Source organism: Balaenoptera ricei, chromosome 11 (genome assembly GCF_028023285.1).
Source record: "Balaenoptera ricei isolate mBalRic1 chromosome 11, mBalRic1.hap2, whole genome shotgun sequence".
NCBI lineage: Eukaryota > Metazoa > Chordata > Mammalia > Artiodactyla > Balaenopteridae > Balaenoptera > Balaenoptera ricei.
In genome coordinates, this window is record NC_082649.1 from 27,165,470 (window position 1) to 27,191,644 (window position 26,175).

Consider the following 26,175-nt stretch of genomic DNA (forward strand, 5'->3'; position numbering starts at 1 on the left):
AGTGAATAGATAAATCTAACCAAGAATTATAGTGTTGCCCCTGCATTTAGCCTTTGTTTATTTACTTAACTAACATGTATTGATGACCTACTCTGTGTCAGGTACCCCACTCCCATGGAGACATGAAACAAATTACTAAACAAATAAATAAGATACTTTCAAAGAGTGAGTGGTAAGTGCTATGAAAAAAGTAATCAGAGTAATACAATATGGAGTGGATGGGAGAAGCGTATGCTCTGATCGCATTGAACCTTGATTTGGGTGGTAGTTTTGGTGGTGGTGAGGGACATCAGAGAATGCTTCCCAAGGGATATAATATGTACATGAAGACCCAAAGGATTCACAGGTGTGAGAGGTAAAGGGGAAGGTGGTGGATGGAGAGTGTCTCAGCATGTGCAGGATCTAGATGGTATGACTTGCTCTTTCAGATTGTTGAAAATGTTCAGGATCTTCCCAGGATCTCTGAGTGAGTGTGGTGGGTGGTGGAATTGGAGAGGTTGACAGAGCAAAAGAATTGAAGGGTCCCTATGCCTAGTCAAGGTATTCGGACTTTGCCACAGAGTAGTGGAAAACTAATATTCACTTCAATAGAATTGCTTAAAGTTTTAAGAAATATTTTCTGGATGCACTTTGGTATTGGGTGCCATTTTCTACTTTGTGAATTCTTACTTTGGGGATGGCAGAAACAGTTTTTTGTAAGGACCCTGTATCAAATGTGTATTTTCCAAAGATTACTTTTCGTTTCATTTATTCATCAATGTTTGAGTGAACACTTACATCAGTGAAAAAAACATTAAATTTTCCCACACATGGAAGTTCATTTGAAGGAATAAATTAGAAGAAACTTTCCCAGAGAATGGTTTTGTCAAGTACTTTGTAGAGTCTGAGATTTTTACCGTACTTGCAAGCCAACAAGTTAGCTTGGCTTGATTTCATATAAGCTGGCAGAAGACACGAGACTTCTGGGTCAGAGACAAAGGACTTTATTACTCATGGTAATAGCAGGAACTAGAATGTAAGCATTTGTACCAGTTCCTACAGGTCAATGTGAAGAGGGTCCATTGATAACCTGTACATGCAGTGAGTTGTGTTATAAGAGAGGAAACCTGAGCTTATGGAACACATCATTTATAAAGGGCAGTAAACAGAAGCATGATTATCCCCTGCCCCAGAGGGAGACACTGTTTTATCTCCCACGAATGTTTACAATACAAGCAACCTCGAAGAGCTAGTTCAGACCAGAGTAGTCAGTGCAAAAGAGAGAAACACAGGAGACTCATGGAGAACAGGCTTCCAACAGATTTGTCTTTGTTTTAGTCAACTTAAAACCTGGGCCACAATATTATTACATGGCCAAAATAAGACTGAAGTTCATCTGTTCCTTTTATTAGAAACAGTATGTCTACACCTATCCTTAGTGGGTCTGTACAGGTGAGCTTTTGTGACTAGCTGGCCTCCGTACATTAGATCTGCAGAGTTTAGTCCTGCCTACAGACAGGTTCTGAGGGGCTGGGAGGTTTGGGGTTTTATATACTCCCTTTTATGATTGTTGGAAGTTTGTTACACATTTTAGCAAACTTGAAGGCAGCATTTTCTGTTTATATGGCATTTATGTGTTTATAGAAAAAGATAGGAACAAGGTAGGATAAAATATACCCAGAAATAAATTTCTCCTCAAAAATTAGTTAGTAAAATTGTCAGAGAGAATAGACTGGTGGTTGCCAAGGGGGTGGGGAGTAGGAGAGGGATGTATTCAGAGTTTGGGGTTAGCAGATGCAAACTGGTATATATAGAATGGGTAAACAACAAGGTCCTAGTGTATAGCACAGGGAACTGTATTCAATATCCTGTGATAAACCATAATGGAAAAGAATATGAAAAAGAATGTATATATGTATAACTGAATCACTTTGCTGTACAGCAGTAATTAACACAACACTGTAAATCAACTATACTTCAGTTTTTAAAAATTGTCAAGGTGGTAGATATTAAGGAATTGCCACAGAGAATTTTCTGGCCAAACTTTTAATAAGATATTTAAATTGGGCATCCTTTTTGATGGCTACTTTACTCTGCCAGTGCCTCTAAGTGGTTTTTAATCATATAAATAATATTTTAATTATTACTTTTAATTCTAGAACTCTAGTTAATTTGAAATTTAATGTTACAATATTTTCATACAACATATATTTCATTTCTTATGTGATAATTATTATGAATTTTAAAAATGAGAAATGATACACTTGTCAAACATACAAAACAGCCATTTTGGGGGGTTGCATGGATAAAAGTACTTTAAAATACCAAAGACGACAGGACCAATGGCTTAATTAGGTAGGCGTAGGATTTTTTTTTTTGGAAAAAACCTCACACTTGAAAGATTCATTTTGTTTAAAACCATTGATCAATCCAAAGCAACATTCAACTTCACATACTGATTTTACCCCAAGTCTCTGTCCTCTTTTTTTTAAATAAACAATTGTATGCTAAATCTAGATGACTCTTACCTATTTAAATAGGAGTGGCTTTTTCCCATTTTATCTCTAAAGAAGGTAAGGTGGGCATTTTTATACTAATGTCATCAATATTTATATTCCTTGATATCACAGGAACATTCATAGTTTTAAAAATTAACACAGCATGAACTGGAGTTCTTTAGGCTAGTCTCAGTATTTTTTGCTTATTTTGTGCATCAGTTTTGGGAACAATCTCATTCATGTGACAGTGTTAAACTTTACGGGAGCCCTGTGTTCTTGGGAAACAGCAATGGTTAAGAAATCCTCCCACTCTTCTATGTTCAGGGAAATGCCTTACTGCCAAGAAACATTCTTCCCCATATGACTTAGATAAGAGCCAGATGTCTCCTCGCTGACCTTTGGCAATGCCAGACACACACCCTCCACATTCTCATTCCTTGTCTCATAAATGATGGGTTGAACAGTTTGTACCCACTGACTAATCTGAACAAAATACCTGACTTGATCAAACTAGAGTGAAGCTGGTCTCCTTCCCCCAAGCCCTTGAACTCTGAGTTACTCTCATTCTGAGCCAGTGTACAAGCCTTCCTTAACCACTCTTCTGAGAATCAGCTGACCCAAAGGAAAGACATTCCTGGATTAACTGTCCTGCCACTCCACTTATTTCCCCACACCAGATTCCTTCTAGCCTTGTTTACTCCCCATCCTGTATTAAAGAAAAATCCTTTTCTGCTGGACCGTTGAGATCCGGCAGATCTTCCAGTTGGGGGGTTCTCCCTACTGCAAGAGGCCGCCTTCCCTTCCTCACCCTTTTGAATGACCCCTTTGAATGAAGCTTCTCCTTAACTAAGCCCAGATTAGGTTTTTTGTTTGTTTTTTTAAAATAAATTTATTTATTTTATTTATTTATTTTTGGCTGTGCTGGGTCTTCGTAGCTGCGCGGTCTTTCTCTAGTTGCGACGTGCAGGGGCTACTCTTCGTTGCGGTGCACGGTCTTCTTATTGCAGTGGCTTCTCTTGTTGCAGAGCATGTGCTCTAGGCACATGAGCTTCAGTAGTTGTGGCACGTGGGCTCAGTAGTTGTGACTCACGGGCTCCAGAGTGCAGGCTCAGTAGTTGTGGTGCACGGGCTTAGTTGCTCCGTGGCATGTGGGATCTTCCCGGACCAGGGCTTGAACCCTTATCCCCTGCATTGGCAAATGGATTCTTAACCACTGTGCCACCAGGGAAGCCCCCAGATCAGTTTTTATTTAACACATGTTTAGTGTCCAATACTGTTCTTTTCACCTCTCTGCAAGGAAATTGTCAACCTTGTTTACATGGAAAATTAAGTTCAGTTCACAGACATGTTCAAAACACTTGACTGTAGATGGTGATGGATGTTAACTAGGTTTATTGTGGTGCTCATTTCACAATACATACGAATATCCAATCATTATACTGTACACCTGAAACCAAGATAATGTTCTTTGGGTTTTGTTTTTAATGGTGGGAGTATGGTTTATTAAGCTGTGCCTTAGTACAGGCACTGGGGCTTGCCCATGGTCCTCTCAATGTACAAAGCCTGGACATTCTGCCAGTTTTCCTTGAGCAATGACACCAGGAAGTTGACAGCTAAGTGGATGTTGAACACAAGCTCATCGTGTGTCATCTTCAGGTGGCCAACAGCCACTGTCAGACACAGCACCTTCTTCACATGGAACTTGATTGTGGACTTCACTTCACCAACTTTGGCCACCATGTTCTCATTGTGGATCAGCAAGGAAGGGAACTTGCTGGCATTATTCAGGCCTGGGCCCAGGATTCGTGGGATCTGCTTGATCAGAGACTCTGAAGACAAAAAGGTATCATCGGGCTTTCCTGGTGGCGCAGTGGTTGAGAGTCTGCCTGCCAATGCAGGGGACACGGGTTCGAGCCCTGGTCTGGGAAGATCCCACATGCCGCGGAGCAGCTGGGCCCGTGAGCCACAACTACTGAGCCTGCGCGTCTGGAGCCTGTGCTCCGCAACAAGAGAGGCCGCGATAGTGAGAGGCCCGCGCACCGCGATGAAGAGTGGCCCCCGCTTGCCGCAACTAGAGAAAGCCCTCGCACAGAAACGAAGACCCAACACAGCCAAAAATAAATAAATAAATAAATAATCCCAAAGTTTAAAAAAAAAAAGGCATCTTCTTGGCCAGCTTCTTGACCAGTTGCTTATCCTTGTTGAGTTTCTTCAGTGCCTCGATGTCCATATGCGGAATATGCACAGCCTTGGTCACATCACTACATTGCTGGTCCCCCAGGACACATACGGAGAACTTGGGGCGGGAGTGGATTTAAGCCGGACGGTGCCTGAGAGGCATTTGACCTTCTGAGGGTCATAGTTCTTCAGGCAGATCTGAAGCTACACCGTCTCCAAAAACTTCCAGCGCTTGAGCTTGTTCCCCTGCAGCACTTCCCGCACCACCTCGTAGACGGTGTCGCCGGAGACTTTGCTGCTCATGGTGCCTCGCGCTGCGATAACCAGAAAAGAGCAATATAATGCTATTTGTCAATTATATCTCAATTAAAAACAAAACAGAAACACACTTGACTATACTTTACAAAAATGCTTGGAATACATATAAAATGTCAAGTTCACTTCCTAAGGAAGCCATATACTAAAGATAAAACATGACGTGGCAAATACCCAAATATCAATTGACTACCAGATCCACTATCAGCAAGCTCCTTCCGGGGAATTCGAAACCTCGACGTCAAAGAAAGTGGCTCTGATATGATCTTTATTTGGGTGTCTTCACTGAGGGCTTCAGCATCCCTGGTTTTTGAAAATGAAGATTATCATGCTCACACCTGTTTCTGAGGGTTAGGGGGTTGGGCAGATACTAGCGCCTCCCCCCTGGGATCTTGCCAACACTCCTTTTCCACCTGATCCTACGGACATGCACCTGCTTTTCTATCAATAATAAGATTTTAAAACACTTATTTCCAAGCTCCCAAAATCACTCACCTGTTTCCAACGGGAAAGGAGCCCTAAAAAGAAAGAAGGAGATAAGAGTTCTAAAGGGCAGATAGTAAGAGGCTTTGAGGACTGAAAACTCCAATTGGTTTCATCACTTTCTGGATTAAAAACCCTCACTGGCTCTCTATTGCACTTAATAATGAAACACAGGATCTTCAGTTGGACCGCAGGTCTGGAACATTCCTGCAGTCTCATCCCCACTCCCCCCCTGGCTCACCTGCTCCTAATTCACCCCATGGCAGCCACACTGACCTCTGACAGCTCCTACAGATGCCAAGCTCTGTCCCTCCTTGGGGACTCAGCACACGCAGTTTCTCCACCAGGAATGCTCTCCCCTCCTGCTTTGGACTGGGTAAATACCATCATCCTTCAGGTCATATTCTTTTCCATTCCTGGGGTTTGCCTTGTCTCTTCTTGTCGAAATTAAATCTTTGTCATTTTGTCTTCATAATCACACTTTACACAATTTGTCTATTTGTTAATTCATTTCAAAGGTGCCGAGGCTGAGAAACTCTAATCTGCTGAAAGAATGTCATTCGTAGTTCTTTTTCCAAAGATTCTTTTGAAAAACGTTTTTCCTCCCTTAATCTAAGTTTCAGAAATAGTTGTATTTCTGCTGACCAATTGCTTTGGCTTAGTCTTAGGCACAAATACAGTGAATTGAATAAATGCTCAATTTCCATTTTGCTATTAGAGAAAGCTCAGAGTTAAATTTGTTACTTACCTGTAGTATTGTAAATACTCATAACTCTATTTTGTTTTAGCCTTATTTCTGGCTCTATTTTATACCTTTATCATTAATTTGCCTTTGTATTTCTCGCTGTTCCTAAAATGTAGTATGTTATTATTTGTCTAAGTTTCTGAAAGCTGTATTAAATCTTATTTTTGAAGAATCTAGGGGTATACATGAATTAATGCATAAAATAAAATACGGTATTTCTAGTCAAGGACTTACTAAAAAATAAGTACATAATAAGAATTGCTGTATAGCCAGGAAATGAGCATTAATCTCTCAGGTCTAGGACTAGAAATTAATATGAATCTTAAAGGAACAAGACGAATGAAAACAAAAAGTTGAATAAGATTTAAAGTTCTAGGGCTGAACTTATTCAGAATCTTCTATTAAATGTTTAGCATAGTGACCTGCATATACTAAGTTCTCAATAAATATTTGTTGAATGAATAAATAGATGAATAAATTTGATTAGTTTCCATTCTGATAATGACTGTGAGAGGGTTTTATAAGAAAACTTTCTGGGTTCAAGAAAGTCTTTGTTATTCAGTATGATCTGTTGCTGATAATTAGAATTTTAGCTTGACCAATTTGTAACGAAATGTGGAATTCCCAAAGTTATTGTTATTTGTTCTAGGAGTTATATGTCCATGTAACAATTAAATACATGCCTTCATACTGGGTAACCAGGCATTAGAGGGAAAGCTTATATGCAGTATGCTCTGAGCATAATACTGTTCTAAGGCAGTCACAGGCAATCTTCTCCAAAACCCTTTCAATAAAACCATTATAACAGTCTTCTGTCTCAAAGCCTTTATAATAGCTTTATATCCTCTAGGATAAAAGACTATAATTTTCAGTGGAATTCTGTCATTCATTAAGAAAACAGAACTTATCTTCCACTGTAAAATGGAAGTTGACTAATTAGAGAAAACATTTAGGAAGCCAGAAAGGACATGCAGCTTCTCCATACCCTCTCAATTACCCCAGAAAAAAGAAAACATCTTAACTGCTAGTAAATAGGCTTTAAATAGATAATTAGGATAATGAGGAACAATAAGCATTTATACCCATTTCAGTGCTGTTTGGGGATATGATACTTTGTACCAAGAATGCTTTGCTGTCCATGAGACAATAAGTTGTCAGTTTTATTTTGCATTGCTCTTTTATTCAAAATCTTGGTTTTAGCAACATGCTTACAGGGTTTATATGTTGGAGAGTGAATATGACAATGACTTTCTGTGTTAATGCAGGAGATATTTTGCACTTATCACTTTTCTTTCTGGCACTGTGAATCTGAAAACACTTCTGGGGCTCCCAGTAATTTATGATTGTCTCTTTTCTTAGGAAGAACCTTACATATTTTCTCTATAGACCTTGGACAAGTCCTAGAATTTGCCTCATTTGCCCATCATTTGTGTCTTACCAGTCATATGCCGGGTAGGCGCTGGGCTAGTTGCTGAGAGTACAATAATAGGCAAGATACATGGATTCCCGCTTCAAAACCTAATGATGTTTAATACTAACAATTCCAATATTTGCAATAATATTAACAGCTAACATCATTTGGGCCCTTACTATGTCTCAGGCTCAGTTATTGCAATTTTCATTTAATCCTTATAACAACCTAATGATGTGAATGCTATAATTATCCTCATTTTACAGTTATGGAAACTGGGGATTATCTGTCTCATAGGAAAGATAATTGAGCAAATTATTATTAAAAAGTCTTTAATAAGTGACATGATAGGGATAAATGATGGTATGAGGGCACAAAGGAGAGAAAAGCAACTTGGTTTAGGGAATCAGAAAAGGCCTCTGTGGTAGGACCAGTTCTAAAGATGAACTCCCATGATTTCCCACCCTAATCCCCGGGGACTCTGAATATAATGTGATATCACATTCATAAGCATATTAACTTGGGTGATCAAGGAATTTTTCAGAAGTAATTAATGCCACTAATCAGTTGATGCTGAGTTAATCAAAAGGAAGATCACCTGGGTGGGCATAATCTAATCATGTGAGCCCTTTGAAAGCAGTTTTCTCCAGCTGGTAGCAGAAGGAAAAGTCAGAGAGATACTTGTGATTTGATGTGCTGTCACTGGCTTTGAACATGGAGGGAGGCATGTGATAAAGACCTGAGAGCAGACCCTGGGAGCTCTGAGTGACCCCTGGATGACAGCCGGCAAAGAGATGGGGACCTTAGTATGCTACAACCACAAGAAAATGAATTTGGCCAACCATCTGAATGAGCTTGGAAGTGGATTCTTCCCAGCCTGGTTGCTTTCTTGAATTCAGCCTTCTGAGAGTCTAAGCAGAGAATCCAGTTAAGCCTGGCTGGCTTGTGATCTATAGAAATGTGCGCAAATAAATGGATGCTGTCTTAAGCCACTAAGTTTGTGGCAAAATGTTATGTAGCAATAGAAAACTCATAAAAGTTGCACCAAATTAGTGAATTCAAAGTTGATATCCCAAAGATAAACAAGAGCTGGCTTGTGAAGGAGGTTAGGTAGAACATAATGTTTCAAGCTAAGAGGACTAATAAGCTAAATCTTAGATCATGGAGAGTTTCAGGAATTTAAAAAAGGCTTATGTGGCTGGACCATGGAGTGTGTGTGTGGCTGGGGGGAGGAGGGAATGTGATGGGGGAAACAGAGATACTAGATAAAGCTGGAGGAGGCTGGAGAAGAGTGCAAACGCTAGGTCAGAAGGATGTTGTAAATCTTCTAGAAGAGTTTGACTTTATTGTAAGGGCAACAGTAAGCCATGAAGTGTTTTATTTGCAATGTGCAAATCAGATTTGCTTTTCAGAATGATTCTCTGCGGTGTGGAGAATGGAATAAAAAAGAGCAAGGCCAGAGGCCGGAAAATCAGTGGAGATATGGATTTGGAATTCATCAGTACTGTGTTAGGGCAGGCTAACAAAAAGACCCTCCTGCCCTCCACGCCCACCTCCAATTTCAGTGGTTTAATGTAGTAGAAGTTTAGCTTGGAGTAATGTGCACTTCTCTTCCATATGGTCATTCAGGGATCCGGGTACTTTCCATCTTGTGTTTCTGGCAACTCTAAGACAGTGGTTCTTAGCTAGGAGTGATTTTCTACCCCTGGAGACATTTAACAATGTCTGGAGCCAATTTTGATTGTCACAATTAGGAGAGATGTTACTGGCATCTAGTACATAGAGGCCAAGGATCTGTTAAACATCCTACAACACACGGGACAGCCCCTCACAATGAAGGCCCAGTAGAGCCAAGGTTGAGAATTCTTGCCCCAGGGCCTCATTGTCATCTCATGCAGCAGGAAGAAGAGGACATAACATGAAGGAAAGTAAGTGCAGGGCTGCTTTTTATTGGTAAAATCTGGACATGGCAAATATCACTTCTATTCCTCCAATGGAGAGAACTTAATCAAATAGCTACAAACAGCAAGAAATGCTGAGAAATTTAATCTAGGTTAGAGGTTAGCAAACTACAGGAATGCATGCACCAATCCATCCCAATGCCTATTTTTGTAAATAAAGATTTATTGGAACGGTCATGGCCATTTGCTTACATATTGTCTATGGCTACTTTCATGCTACAATGGCAGAGTAGTCGCAACAGAGATTATATGGCCTGTGTAGCCTAGAATATTTACTATCTGGCCCTTTACAGAGAAAGTTTGCCAACCCTCGGAATAGGTAAACACCCAGGACAAATGTCCAATGGACTTTCATCAGATGGCTATTGGTCTTTGCCATAAGAAAAGACATGATAGTTGAAATTATACAAGAAGATACTGCCCAGGGAGAATGGGTGTGGTAGGAAGATAATTGATACTAATATTTACGCATACAGTTAGCTTTTATTGACTACAACAACATCATGATTGAACTTGGAAGGAAGACTAAACACAAACTTAAATATCATCTTAGTGCTCTTTCTCCAAATAGCTCTTGACATGAAAGAAATAATTAGGGAAATACAATGTTAAAGAAAAATAGCTTTGAAAACTTACATTAGACTTTAACTGGGAATAACTCACTCACATGTCCATATTCCATGTTTATTTATTTTTATTTTTTTCTGCCTTTTATGGGGGGTTATTTCAAATTTTCTTAAGTGTCTTGGTCCTTTTGAATCCTCTGTGATGCACATGGGAAGTAGCTGAAATACAGTTTTTAAAAGTAGTAGGTATGAATGCCTTTGTGTCAATGTGGATATATGAGAAATGTCACTTTATTTTATATATATTTGAGCCTTCATTTTAAGCGTGGCAGAAATTTTATCTCAGTCCATTCAGGGTCCTCTTGGTTTCCATCTGTGTCCCAGAACTGGGTGCAGAGGGTTTATGTACCACCAAACTGTGTGGGGGGCCACGTGGCCTGGATCGCCATCTGTGGATGCTGGCAGCTGCAGAGGTGCCCACCTTTCTGTATTGCCTTTCTGAAACTATCTTTCTCATAACCCTTTGCCAGCAAGCTTCTAATTAGGTTCTGACAATGGGAGATACTGGTCAGAATTCGAAGGAAGAGGAGACAGAAAGATGCTCCACGTATTTCCGATTCCTGTCTCCATCCCTCCAGCAGAATAGGAAGGTTATGGCTCTAGCCTCCAGCTTCTTTGCAATCCCAGCATTAGCCAAACTCTACCCCCTCAGAGGTACCACCGGCATTAATCTCAGACATTCAAGCAACAACTATGGGGAGGGGGATGCCCTCCTCCAAGCTCCCAGATTCAGGTAACCTCACCTCTTTCCTTTTGTTCTCTCATCTATAGGGTGGTCACTACTTTTTCAAATTACTAGTATTTGGGTGATTCAGTGTCTCATTTTCTGCTCTTTCAACTTTCTAACACCTGTTTCACCTGTTATCTTTATTAAATCCTCTCTCTTTGAAATCCCTAAAAAGGTTTTTGTTCTCCTGACTGGACTCCAAGTGGTACATCTGAATATCCCCTCTGGTCTTTGATTGACATGTGTGTCATGTTCCTCCTGTGTGTACGTGGGTCCAACCTGCATTGCTTGCCCGCTACCTGGGTTGCTTCTGGGTGTGCCTGAAATAATACCCATTTTTTTGCTGCATCTCTATGGGTTGCAGGAGTAGCTGCTTCTTTGTTTTCTGCTCCCACACACATCATCCTGGTCTCTCCAGGCCATGTTGAGAGAATCTCCTTCGGAGAAACCCTGTGAGGTTGTCTGAGAACCATCTGCCTAGACACACCCCACATAGACAGCACCTCTGCTTCTGCATGATGCTGGGTGGTCTTCCTCTCTGGACCTTCCTCTGGGGTGAAGACATGGTTCCCTCTATCACCAAATGCACCCCCAGGATGTGGCCCCTTCTCAGAGAGATGCAACGATAGCTACCCTTTCTTCAATTCTTCTTTAATCCTCTCCTTCTTTCACCAAACTGAGAATTATTTTATGGGCTCCAATGTGTCTGTGTCTGTGTCTCCGTGTGTGTGTGTGTGTGTGTGTGTGTGTGTCTGTGGGGAGGAAGGAAAAAGGTCCGGACTGATATACTTTTAAACCTCAAGTCCTCCTTAAGGCCCAGGATTTTGAAACTGAAAACTTGTATAAAAGTTCAATTCCTTTGTTGCCTGCATTCCCTCGGGTCACGTTCCTTCCCTGAGGCAGTATGGACAAAATGTTAGGTGCCCTCGAAAATGGAGCGGAGGTATAGGAACAACCAGACATACAAATGGCATTGGTTAGTTTGCAAAATCGCATCCTGCCCCAAATATTTTTAATTCACCCAGAACTGTAAAGTCTCCTCTTCCTGGTTTCCACCTTTCCCTTCCCTTCCACCTTTACAACCCCTCCTTTGATTTCTCCCCCTCCCCTCTCCTCCCCTCAGTTCCCAGGACCTGGGTCTGGTTTGTGTTGGGATAACTTGTGCACATTTACATCAGGGCACTTACCATATTATAATGGCTGGGATCTTCATAGGAGACTGCAAGAAACTCATAAGAAAAATGCTTTATTCCTCGCTTTATCTTCAGTCTCTATGACAGAGCCTGACATATAGGAAGGATTCAATAAACTGAGGAGAAACTGATATCTAGATAAAAAATATGGTTTGTCCCAACTCTAAGTATTAACGACGATAGCTAACACTCACATGGCACTAACCACACCCCTATTCTGCTCTTAGCAATTTATATATATTAACTCTTTGATTCTGACAGTAGTTCTGTGAGTAGGTATCTATTATTATCCTTATTTTACAGATGGGGAAATGGAGACCCAGAGAGGTTCAGCAATTTGCCCAAGGCCACACAGAAGCAAACGAAAGATCCATGATTTGAACCCAGGTTATTTGGCTTTAGAGTCTACGCTCTTAGTCACTATGCCAGGCCACCTCTCATATATTGACTTGGCCTTTGCAGGGAGATGGCATATTCATTGTGTAAAGGATGCTGATACATTTTAACAATTGCACTGGTCAAAAATGCCTCCAAAGAAGCCCAAAAGGAAGAAAATATAGGGTAATGAAATTATATTGTTTTACTCATTTTAACAAGGATAATTCATTGACACATTTATTTTAAAAGCACCAGGTGACAAAAGGTCAAATTCTTATCACTGTCACACTAGTGTCAGGATGCTCATAAGCTAGAGGGTCATGTTCTGTCTTGGACAGTGATAAAAACACACCCTCAAAGAAGGGAAAGGAAAAAGGAACTGCAAAGCCAGAAAGGATTACCCATTTTTAAAGCATCGGAAAAGAAGGGTGCAGGAGAATAGACTAGGCATCTTCCCAGTAATCTGATCTTTCCAGAGAAGAAAATATAGAATAATTCAGAGTTTTCCTTTATTTTTCGAGAGAGAACCACCAAACTTAGGTCAAATGATAACTCTAGTGAAATAGCCATAGAAGTGGCATTTAAATTGGTTATTGAAACAGCCTTAAAACAAACATTTCTTTTCATAGGAGTTTGACTCAATTTTTCATAAGTTTAAGTATATTAATTTTGAGTAAGTATGAGAGGTTTGGACAAATTGTCTTGGCCAGTGATAGTTAATCTGGAAAGCTTTTTCATTGCTTTATTATTGACTGTAACACTGAAAATCAGATTGTGGTGACCTACCTTCCTTAACTATAAACTATGATACTGATAACAATTATAACTTTACTTTTGCTGAAATTCTGATACTCACCTAGTTGTTTTTATTGTTTTATATTAAATGCATCTAGTTGCAACTAATGTGATAGAGTGGAAATATTTCCCTATTCATTAAAATGTGTTATCCATAAATTACCATGGAAGAAGCCAGCCAGATTGAAGCAATGGGTATCAAAGAAAAAAAAAAAATCAAAAGTAAAAAGTCCTTTGGCCCATTTTGGACAAAGAACACACACACATTCATTTACTCATTTATTTAAAAAGTGTTGAGTACCTTATATACAAGGCAAAAGTAGGTCTGTTAACAATGTCTATTAAATATGATAATAAATAATTACTCTAAACATGACCAGTCCATTAATTCACTTATGTCCTAATGGCTGGTTAAGTTAAATGATGGGTGCTGTCCATTTAAGGCTCTGAAGACACCCAAAATCCTGGTAAATAATATGCACTGTAGTTATACTTCTGTTTCCAAGGCTAATAAATAATAACACCCCATTGAGATGTTAAGAACCCCAACTAGTCACAACTATGGGTTGAGAAGTAAGCTGGTACACTAAGCCAGATCTAATTTTTTCTCTGATTATGGGTGAACATTTGACATGGTATATAACTACATTAAGTACGTAGCAGATATGCATATGAAAATGCCATATTAAATACATATGTATTGTTAATAATAAAAGGAATAAAAGTCAATGTGGAAATTTCATTAAGGAAATATTAGTAGCCCACATTATGTGTATATAGCTTTCCTACTACTTATTAAACTGAAATATTCATCATTTTTGTTTCACGTGTATATTTTACAGTATGAGAATTTTCATGTAAATGGAAACAATTTATTTTGTGATGAAATTTGGAACTGCAGCAGAATCTCAGCTTTATTCTATTTTATTTCAAAAAAATTTAAAGCCATGAATAATGGTAAAATTTAAAAAATGGAACTAGATAAACTCATGAAGTCACAATTCATTACTTTTAGATTTTCTTTATTTTAAATTCTTCTACTGTGTAACTATAAAACCCCTTTATTATAGAATTCCTTACTAGTGTCTTTTGTTAACTGAATTTAGTCTAGAAAATTTAGATATTCATTGATTATGTTCCTCTTTTCTGTATAAGATTGAAGATAAAAGTCGAATGATGTTAAGAATTATTGTTAGGTAAAAACATTTTTTGTGATCTCTTGATGAAAACTCTTAAGCAATTTTCTCTCAATTAAAAAAAAAAATTCCCCATGGGGTTATAATGTGGCAGAGACATTCTGAAAGTAATTGATATATGTTAATGAGAGGAGAATATTTTCATGCTAAACAATGTCAGGAGTCCACATATTTTTTAAATGATATTTTTCATAGACGATGACCTACATCTTTATTTGCTTAGAACTTTGAAAACTGTTAACAGTAGAAAGGTTAGTACTATGTGGTACCAATCAGGTTTCTTGACACATTCAGGTTTTAATGGTCTGAACTTTCATTCAATTAGCCCTTGGCCTTGGCAGCCAGGAACCTCTTGTTTTCAGTATTTTAACTACAGGACAATAAAGCTTAAGAACAAACTATGAAAAAAGGAAGCATCTTAAAAGCAAAAGCCTTCTCTGATCATTCTGTTTTTGTTTTCTTTATTGAACACAACCTGAATGCTTCTGTGCCTCTAAAGGTTTAAAACACAGCTATCGGGCAGGTAGCAGAATCACAAAAGTAGAAAAAGAATAACGGCTGTCATTTTAACCATACAATCATTGGCCGCTGACACTTTGAGGGGCCTCCACTAGTTCCCTGGGCTCCTCTTCTGTCTCTGAGGGGCAGGGCTTCCTGGAAAGATCGCTGTTCCTATTCCCTTGCTTTTCCAGGCAAGACAATACCACAGCTTTCCATCAGGACCCCAAGTGGCAAAGCTACCCTTTCCTATATCCAGCCTGCCCTGACCCACTATATGCAGTCTGTTTCCTTGAACTGTTAGGTTGGGGAAGTGAGGAGAATGGATAGGAGAGGTCATCTCTTTTCTCTTCAATATTCTGCTGAGTCTCTTCTTTAAAACATGGACCTAGGGTGGGGTGGGAATAGTCACACAAAGAGGGGACAGAGTTTTCTGGAATTTTTAAATACCACCAAGGCACTGGTAGTTAAGTGGGCTAGCGGTGACCAAAATTTTAAAATTGCTGTCAATTCACAGGACAAAGATTCATGACTGCCCTTTTCAGTTCCCAAAGCATTTATTGATGGATTGATTTTCAGATTGGTCTATTTAATGGAAAGAGGCACTGTTTTGTTATAGGGAATTAAGTCAAGAAAGACTGGCGCTGTATGCGCTGGTGGTGGAGTCCAGTTTGGTCATGCTTTCTGATCCCTAACTACAGAGTTGGGTAAGAAAGTGCATCAGTTAGATGTGAAAAAGCATGTGCTGCCTCTCCAAAGTCCAGAAGTGCTTAAAGACTGTGATGTATATAATTCGGAACAATAAAGTACGTGCACAAAAGGAGTTTATCATAACATAAAATTAAAAAGTGACAATTTCATCACACAGTTACACTGCTCTTTTCCTTTTTTTTGTCTTTTTTTTTTTTTTTTGGTTTTGTCCTTTTTTGTTTCATTTTTCATTTCCATTTTTGTTTTTTATGGAGGGTTGGGGGAGGGCAGAGATTTGGTCCACTGAAGATTAATCACCCTCAATGATATATGTATTAGAAAAAATATCAGCAGCAAGACTCTCTGGAAATAGATTCTGTTTGATGTAGCTAGTCTGTCTTTTCTGTTTTGCCCTCTTTCACAGCAGCCTCTGAAGTTTTCCGCAGGGGGGTTTTCTCCGAGGTGCCATGTCCTTGGCCAGAATCCGCCGCTCCGCCATTTTTGTGAGTAGTGTGCTTTTCCAAGTAGTTCAGCATTTCACTGAGGACTGTTTGGAAAGTGCTTAGGGCTGCGCATATTGCTGGGGTCCCAAAGCCATGAGTGATCAAACTGGAAATGAGAAGCGGTAGGAAAAAGAGATGAGCAATTTGCAGTATGATATGGGGCAACAAATCCCCCCATTTAATCCAGAACATTCCATTAAACAGGCATTTATTGTGATCCTAAACGGTGCCAAGCATTGTGGAAGGTAGACGCAAGTCAATGTATTGCTCTGAACCATAAGAAATTCAGGGACTATCTGGAAGAAAATGTCACTGATAGACTTGATAGGCACTAATTATTAGCAGGTCGGAGTGTTTCACACACGACTTGACTCTGAGTCTCATCTCGTTAAGAAAGCCAGAAAATACGACTTTCTATTGTGGGAATCATCTCGTTTTTAAGAATGGCACATATGCTTATATAAGCGTATATCACACAAGAAGAGATCAAAATTGGCTGAGTGTGCCTGATGCTTAGCTGCTCCTCTAACTTCATTCTTCTCTTCTTCAAGGTTATGGAGTTTTATCTGGGCACAAGGCCATCCCGCTGGAGACAACATTCCCAAGCTTCCCTTGCCGCTAAGTTTAGACACGGAACTAATCCTTCCACTATAGACCACAAGAGGAAGTGGTGTTTGCAATTCCCACCTGCTTAAAAGGAAAGGGTGTGCTTTCTATTTCCTCTCAAAATAGCTATGGAGCTGTACAGCTGAGGACAAAACAAGATGGCAGGAACCTACTCACCTCCAGTCTCCTAAATGAGAGAAAAATAAAATTCTATCTAATGGAAGCCACTCTTTTTGGGGGGTTTCAGCAGCTAACTAATTCATTAATAATCATAACTAGTGAGCCAGCATAGGGAGCGTTGTAGCAACCTCAGCATCGGTAGCCCTTCCAACCACAACAAATATCATCTCCAGCTGAACAAATACATAAGTGTAGATTCCCTCTTCCTGTGACCAAAACCCATCCAGATGGTTCATTTGCGTCCACTGTTTCTGGAGTGACACTGCCAGGTTCTCCCCATAACTCATATCTTGTAAAATGCAGAAAAACATGACTGACATATATCATGCATATATTATTGTATCTATCTATCTACAAATAACATGGCATATATATTGTATATTCAATATATGAAGCCATTAATTGCTTACAAGCCCTAGGTTGTTACAGTTATTGTGATATTAGCAGTTTTAAAAATTAATTAATTAATTAATTTGTATTTATTTATTTTGGCTGCGTTGAGTCTTTGTTGCTGTGTGTGGGCTTTCTCTAGCTGTGGCGAGCGGGGGCTACTCTTTGTTGCAGTGCATGGGCTTCTCATTGTGGTGGCTTCTCTTGTTGTGGATCACAGGCTCTAGGCAAGCAGGCTTCAGCAGTTGTGGCACTTGGGTTCTAGGAGGAGTGGGCTCAGTAGTTGTGGCGCACAGGCTTAGTTGCTCCACGGCACGTGGGATCTTCCCGGACCAGGGATCAAACCCGTGTCCCCTGAATTGGCAGGCAGATTCTTGACCACTGTGCCACCAGGGAAGTCCCATTAGCAGTTTTAAAATCAGATAGTACCATCCTTCACAATCTGTTAACTAGCTAGTTATCCTTCTTAGGGTATGTAATTTTTAGGGGCAAAAATTACAAGATCTTAAAATATTGCAGATGAGGGATTTAGGATCTCAGGCAGCCTACTGATATGCCTCAGTGGTGATAATAATAAGATTAGCACATGGAGTTGTTGCTCTGTTAATACACACATAAGACTCAGGATGATGCCAGACTTTTAGGAAGTGCTCCAATAAATGGTAGCTATTGTTGGCTGTGGGATGTTCATGGTGAGAGTAAATTTTTCTGCATGTCCTTTATATTTTATAGGTTGACACCATCTTTCATCCAGACATTTTACAAAGCCTGCCCTATGCCTAAGTCATAATAAACATATGTTAAAAAGAAAAAAAGATTTCAGTCTCCAATTATTTAGAAAACAAGGCTGGTCAATGTTTTGCCAACTATGTATACCAAAGTTTGTAATATAAGGCATCATCATAGTTCAGGCGTATGCATATGTTGCATTGCTGAGCAAGAAAACTGACTTCAGCTCTATTTCTACAATCATATAAGTAGAGGGGAATCCAAATGTTTTAGGACTTAATCAGGGAGGAAGGACATAAATGGAATTAACTGAAGTGGTAGAAGAACTAATCATGGCGGCACCCGCAAAAAAGAACCAAATGAAGCCATCTATTAGTGTCTAGATGCTTGGCCCTGGGCACAAACTGCCTCTTTTCTCTTGTTTTATTCCTGTTCAGGGCTCCTTGTACCATTAGATAATTTTTTTTTTCCTCTCTATTGCCATGTTCTCTCAGTTGTGACTCACCTTTTCATCTAGGCTGAATATACAGAATTTAGTTCCACTTGGGTAAATATTAAGGTTAATAGCCAATACTTGGGTCCTGACCATATGCCAGGCCCTGTTCTAAATGCTTTATTCTGTACCCCCTCACATAATCCTGGCAACAACTGTAAGAAGTAAGTATTATTATTTCTATTTTACAGGTGAAGAAACTGATACCCGGAAATGTTAAATAATCTGCCTGAGAAATTCCGTATTGCCTCTGTGCTTATTTATGTTCCTCTCAGGCTGTGGGTGCGTTTTACACCTTCACCATGAGAAATCACATTCTGTTGGCAGTTTTAGCTCAGCTTCTCTAACTTAACTTTGTTCTATGGGCAGACTTGTAGACCTGGAAGATCATTCTTACTCACCTTCCTGTCTAAGACCAGGGTTCTAAAAGGCCAGATACACAGTAGATGGGTCTGTATAAATGTTTTACTTTTCCATGTTGAGAAGAGTGGTTGCCATAATGAAAAATTCTCAGGCTGGCATCCCTTCTTGACTGATGGCCTTCCTTACTTCTAAAATATATAGCTGGTCTTTAGTAAACTGCACTGTCACCTTTGCCCCGGATTGAGACCTCTTTGCACAGAGTCTTCACACTGCCTTCAACCTTGGGCACTGTGTGATTTGTGGGAAGTTATGTAGCCTTGTAAGACGACAACAGTCTGATGAAAACATCTGCAAGTTTCTTTCTAGCACTAAGCTTCAGTTCACTGGTATAATGCTTATGGTGCACTTCTTAAAACCAAGGACATGACAGAAGGTTATAGATGTTGAAAAACCACTTATCTCAACAGATAAGTCTAAAACTGTGAAATAGTCAACATAAGAAAAGTAAGGACTCGCAGTGTTATCATTCAGCATAAAAAACATTATGTAGATGTTGTTAATGTCCTTGATCTCACATTACCTGCACATCAAAATTATGCATGGAACACTGCATAGGATGTTAAATGCAAGGTATAGCCTCTGTTCTAGTAGTTTTCAGTAAGGTTTATGAATCTAAATAATTAATCTAATATTATATGAGAACAACACAGAACAAAGTGAGAAATCACAGAATGATTAAAAGAATTTCTGGGAATGTCATGTTTTTCTTTTAGCCCCAGCCATTCCGGAAAAATAGGTATATATCTCATTCGCAGTGACATACAAAAAGGAGAAAAGGGATAATGTAGAGTCTACAGAAAAATATGAGAAAAACAGAAAGAAGAGGATGATTTTCAGTCCTAGACAGAAAATAAACTAAGGTCATCTATCTGTAAGGTAACACACTATAGTCAAATCTCTAAAATCTTTGATAAGGTCATTTTTTTGCCCTTAGAAAATATTATTTTTTAGCCACAGATTTAATCTTTAAGTTATATTTGGCATTTGCATCTATTTTCATCAGATTAATATCAGAGAGCATTTCACAAGTAAATATTACATGGGCTAAATAGCAGCCATGATGGTTTGAAGTAGGTTGTCAAAATATAGTCCTTCTAAATTTAAATTCATCTAAAAGTTTGTCCTCAAGTAGACAAGTTAGAGAGACAATCAGCATTGTTCTAGGTGTATCATCTTCATTCCATGTTTAAAACATTTTGCTGAACAGTGGCAGACAATACAAATGTTGTATCAGATTTCTTAGTGTATTTGCATTTTCCAGCTCTCCTTCCTTCACCCTTTATAATCATATGTTCTATTATTTTATTTTTGAAAGGCTTATCTCTTCTCTATCCTCAAACCTATGATGGTCATTCCTGCTTGTGTACCTTTGTTTGTCCTCCCTCTTTTTTTTCAGCCAATCTAAAAACCACTCAACCTTCAAAGTTCCTTGGATGATATTGCAAAAACAGGAGTTAGTTTCCTGTTCCCTTGATTAAGATATTGAAAAAGATGTGCTCCTGCCAAAGGATAGAAACTTGCCAAAGTGATGAGAAAACTTAAGTAGAATTCTGAGGAGAAAGGAGTAACATTCCCCACCAAAAATGTAAAACTAGAGCCCAGAGAAGACAATGGGAAGAAAATAAGTGAGGGCAAGATCTCATCATCAAAGTGGGAGCCATATGCAGCCATATCACTTAGCGCATAAGTGATCATTGAAGTATCCTAGATTTTAATATAAGTGGCAAATAAGATGTTATATGTATCTCCAACAATCTGTGGCTTGAGTTCTTACCATAAACTGGTAATCAAAAGTTAGAGTCTTGGACTTCCCTGGTGGTGCAATGGTTAAGAATCCTCCTGCTGGGCCTTCCCTGGTGGCGCAGTGGTTGAGAATCTGCCTGCCAATGCAGGGGACACGGGTTCGAGCCCTGGTCTGGGAAGATCCCACATGCCGCGGAGCGACTAGGCCCGTGAGCCACAATTGCTGAGCCTGCGCGTCTGGAGCCTGTGCTCCGCAACAGGAGAGGTCGCGATAGTGAGAGATCCGTGCACTGCGATGAAGAGTGGCCCCCACTTGCCGCAACTAGAGAAAGCCCTCGCACAGAAACGAAGACCCATAAATAAATAAATAAATAAATAAATAAATAAATAAATAAATGTTTAAAAAAAAAAAAAAAAAAGAATCCTCCTGCCAATGCGGGTGGCACGGGTTTGATCCCTGGTCCGGGAAGATCCCACATGCCACGGAGCAACTAAGCCCGTGCACCACAACTACTGAGCCTGTGCGCCCTAGAGCCCAAGTGCCACAACTACTGAGCCTGCGTGCTACAACTACTGAAGCCCGCGTGCTACAACTACTGAAGCCCGCGTGCCTGGAGCCCATGATCCACAACAAGAGAAGCCACCGCAGTGAGAAGCTGGCACACCGCATCAAAGAGCAGCCTCCACTCGCCGCAACTAGAGAAAAGCCCACGTGCAGCAACAAAGACCCAACACAGGCAAAAATAAAATATAAATAAATGAAATTAAATTTTTTAAAAAAGTTAGAGTCTAATCTTAAGAAAAGAAAAATATGAAGGGTTGTTACAAAATAAAACCAAACCACCAGGCAACAGCAACAACTAAAACAAACAGGACTGAGGTAGAGCACTACTGTCGTCAACCTACACTCTACCTGACATTGTCTGCTGCCAGCATCTGGGCATTTATCACTTCCAGGAGGCAGCAGCCTTGAGGAAGAAGAGGTGGGACTCCCGTGTATGGAATAATTGAGTTAGCAAAGACTAAAGTTTCCTCAGTTTCATTCAGGAGTCTCTGTTGCCCAGGCCTATAGGATTTAGTTTGAAGTTCTGTTCCAAGAATGAGGAAGAGGAACAATGCAGAGAGAGGCCTGGGGGAGAGAGTGCTACGTTAGCAAGTGAAAGATTAAATGGTAATTAAGAAACTTCGCTTTCTTTTCAAAGAGTTTAATGTTTAAAACTGGCAATGGTATTAATGGAACTGCAACTTTTTTTTCAAGTATAGGAAACTCCTATTTCAGGATAAAGAAAACATAGGCATGTGTTTCTGAGACACTTGAGTGGTTAGGTAACCTTTGAAAAATCATGGAAAATGGGGAGGAAGTAGTGAAATGGAACAGAGTAACGTGCCTTAATAATTAAAGCAGGAGAAAAGAGACAGATATTAGAAATTCTAGGTTATTAAATTATATTTAATTAGTCCTTAACGAATTTCTTAAAATGGGATATATTAAAAAATCAGGTATACCGACTTTAAGTTTACATACGATAATATTACCCCTTTTAGGTATATAGTTCATTGAATTTTGACAAACCCATACAGTTGTGTAATGACCACCATTACCCAAAACATTTTCTCGTGATCCCTTTCGGTCAATGCACTTTCCCCACCCCCAGATCTTGGGAATCAGTGTTCTAATTTCTATCTCTATAGTTTTTACTTTTTCCCCTGAATGTCGTATAAATTGAATCATGAAGTCTATAGACTTTTATGACTGTCTGTTTTCACTTTGCCTAATAATTTTGAGATTCATCCATGTTTTGGTGTTTATCAATAGATTATTTCTTTTTATTGCTGGTAGGTATTCCATTGAATGGGATTATTGCAATTTGTTCATGTAATGGGTTATTACTAATTTAAGGGCTAATATTTAAGAAATAGAAGTGATCGCTGAAGTGCTGCATGGCTTCAGAAATACTTGAGTTAACAAGGGCTAAAGGTGCCTCAGTTTCCAGTGGAGTGCTGCAAGACTTTCCCACTAATCCCACTCTGCTCCACATCTTAATTGACAATGTGATTGACAGCGTCATGGATTTGTAACTTAATGGCTAGTGTTAAAACAGAGAGAAAAATTCCTGCACTGGTTAGCAGAACCAAAGTGCTGAAATACCTTCATGTGGTAAAAAGCTTAGTTGGTGGGCTAAATCAATGATGGGAAATTTAGGAAAGATTAGGGAAAACATATCTGTTTGCAGTATATTGAGAGAGGGAGAGAGTTGACTCAAGCAATTCTTAGGGAAAAGGCACACCAAATCAGTAAGTCTAAACCATAAAAGGAGGATCAAAATGTGAGCTTCGGATCACAGCTAGTCAGGCTTACAACTCCATTTACCTTGAACTATTCTCTCTCTGTCTAAGCAGATTCCAGCTCATTGATTTAATTTTCCTATTACTAACTTAACCCTGAGGAGCAGGAAGGTTCTGACAGACACCTGTTGAGAAAATCCAGACTGTTGAAGTTTACGCACCTGATGTTCTAGAAAATGTAACTTATATTTAACAGTCATCTTCTTAATTTTATTCATGGTTTTAAAAACTCCTATTTTGCTAGACTTCCTTATTAACATTCTTTAGAGCATCTTTCTTCCACATAAACCATCTCTTCAAATTGGCTGTTTGTTGGATCCAGAGGTGAAGCTCTACTTTTGACTTTCCCCCTAAGTGTTAAAGTGTGTTCACATCTCAGCAACTGGAGAGATACCACAGGGTAGAACCACCCTTTCTAGGGAGACGGTGTTTGTTTGAGTGTGCATGCACATGTACATGCTGTTGGCTTACACTGTTTTTATTAACCTGAATACGTCCTATAGATATAGATTTTAACTTTTTAAAGGAAAATATATTGCAACAGTTCAAAATGTATTCTCTATCAGTGGGATTAAAAATGAAGAAATTGAGACAGAAATGAAAGAGGAAATAGAGGATGGTAGAAAAGAGATTGCTATTTGAAAAAGAATAAATTATAATCCTTTCTCCTTTTTCCCTGTGTAATTTTGCTAATAAGGTGTTATTAACAACCCATCTTTAACTCCAACAGTATTTATACTTACAAACTATTTGACTTTAATGATGAGGAGTTATCAGGAGGCTTCCATATAATAGAAATTTCACAAACTCCCTGTGATCTCTGGCTAAATGAATTTTTTTTGCTTGTGGACAAGGCCTTACGTATTTATCTTTAGACTCTCCAAAGCTTCAGTGCTTACTTGGAATATAGGTTAATATAGGATTCTGAATGAACATATACCAGAGGAACAAGAGCTGCTTAACTTTCCTTAATCTAAGTAAATATGGTTTACATTTCACCGGCTTTGTTGTCCGCTGGAGACATGGTACAAAGCTGTTTCCATATTGCTCTAATTGTCCTTCAGAAATGTTTTATCATTACTTTAATTGATTTGTCTAAATGAATTTAAATTAAACCACTAAGGCAATTTTCTAAAACATAGCCTAAAGCAAATTCCTATGGAATCTTCCCCTGAATTCTTCCTATCTTGGCAAGAGTTGGGCCTGGCACATGAAAAGATGCTCAACATCGCTAATTATTAGAGCAATTCAAATCAAAACAACAATGAGACATCACCTCCCACCTGTCAGAATGGCTATCATCAAAAAGTCTGCAAATAACAAATGCTGGTGGTGATGTGGAGAAAAGGAAATCCTTATACACTATCGATGGGAATGTAAATTGGTGGAAAGCCCTATGGAGGTTTCTCAAAAAACTAAAAATAGAGCTATCAATACGATCCAGCAATTCCACTCCTGGGTATATACCCAGAAAAAAAAACGAAAGCACTAATGCAAAAAGATACATGTACCCCAATGTTCATAGCATCGTTATTTATAATTGCCAACATATGGAAGCAACCCAACTGCCCATCAACAGATAAATGGACAAAGAAGATGTGGTATGTATTAGCCACACACACAAAATTAAAGCCTGCCATTTGCAGCAATGTGGATGAACCTAGAGAATATCAAGCTTAGGGAGATAAGTCAGACAGAGAAAGACAAATACTGTATGAAGTCACTTATATGTGGAATCTAAAAAAGAATACAAACGAATGACTATAGCAAAACAGAAACAGACTCACAGATATAGAAAACAAACTAGTGGTTACCAGAGGGTACAGGGAAGGGGGGAGGGGCAAGTTAGGGTTATAGGATTAAGAGATAAAACTACTTTGTATAAAATAGATAAGCAACAAGGATATACTGTATAGCACAGGGAATTACAGTCATTATCTTATAATAACATTTAATAAAGTATAATCTGTAAAAATACTGAATCACTGTGCTGTACACCTGAAACTAATATAATATTGTAAGTCAACTATACTTCAATTTAAAAAAAAGAGTTGGGCCTGGGCTCAGACACATCCTTTCCACCTACTAAGGGAACACTGATTTAACAGGATTAAAAGGAAAATAAAAGTCTCATTCCTATTTGCCACTGAGGACTGCCTCACTCAGTTGTGTCTGACAACCAAGGACGGATTCTTCTAGCTTTCTTCTGGGATACAAAAAGCTGGAAGTAGTAGATACTTTTATGCTACAAGCTAGAAGACTGAAAATCAAGAGAAAATACTCTACCATCAGCATTTAGATAATTAGAGCAAAAGCTGATTTTTTTGGGTCAAATTTCAACTTTCTATCTGGAAAAGTTTTTGGTGTGTGTAAAGGTTGAAATTGTTTGGGCTATTGTTCCTATTATTTAGTTATGTTGCATCATTCCAATGGGTGTTTGGTCTCATGTATCTTTGATTTTCCGAATAGCATAGAGATGCCACTGTCATCAACTTCAGTTCTGCTTTCCGGCCTCCGGGAGGCATGCAGGCAGCAAGATTTAAAGGGAAGACAAGCCTCCTTTTCCTTCTCTCCTGGATTATTCAGAGACTGCAGGTTTAGGTCCAACTGTAGCCTGAGGCTCAGTCTGTACTCCTCACTACTCTTTTAGGTGGCAGATGGAAAAATGCCTTCTTCCACTCATGAGAACAGCCACGAGGGCAGGAGGCTGGGAGACAGACCCTGGAGAACACGAGCAAAGGATTGTGGGGCTTCTCTGCAAAACCTTAGCTCTTTTCAGAACCATGAGGGGAAGATGCTTCGTCTCTCTGGAGTGGCACAACTCCTGAATATAGGTCATGGGAAGAGACCTCAGCCTGAGGAAAGCAGCTGGGGCTTATGCACCCAGAACTTGATGGCATCTATCCTTTGTAGCCAAACTGGTTGAGGAAGCAGAGAAAAAGGAAACTGACTGATTGTGCTTATTTTCTACATAGATTATATTATCCCCTAGCCCCCAGGGCTTTTTTTTTTTTTTTTTGGCTGTGTTTTAGGTCTTCGTTTCTGTGCAAGGGCTTTCTCTAGTTGTGGCGGGCGGGGGCCACTCTTCA

General features: G+C 39.3%; 1 protein-coding gene and 1 pseudogene across 1 annotated transcript in view; both read right to left on the bottom strand.

Moving 5' to 3' along the window:
- Window positions 1–3,992: 3,992 nt before the first annotated feature.
- On the bottom strand, window positions 3,993–4,958 carry LOC132373956 (large ribosomal subunit protein uL1-like; annotated as a pseudogene).
- Window positions 4,959–16,062: 11,104 nt separating this feature from the next.
- TFAP2D (transcription factor AP-2 delta) overlaps window positions 16,063–26,175 on the bottom strand; it is a 52,443-nt gene continuing 42,330 nt past the window's right edge. The window contains exon 8 of the mRNA XM_059937430.1: window positions 16,063–16,282. Within this exon, the coding sequence (XP_059793413.1) occupies window positions 16,063–16,282 (220 nt within the window). The remainder of the gene's footprint in view (window positions 16,283–26,175) is intronic.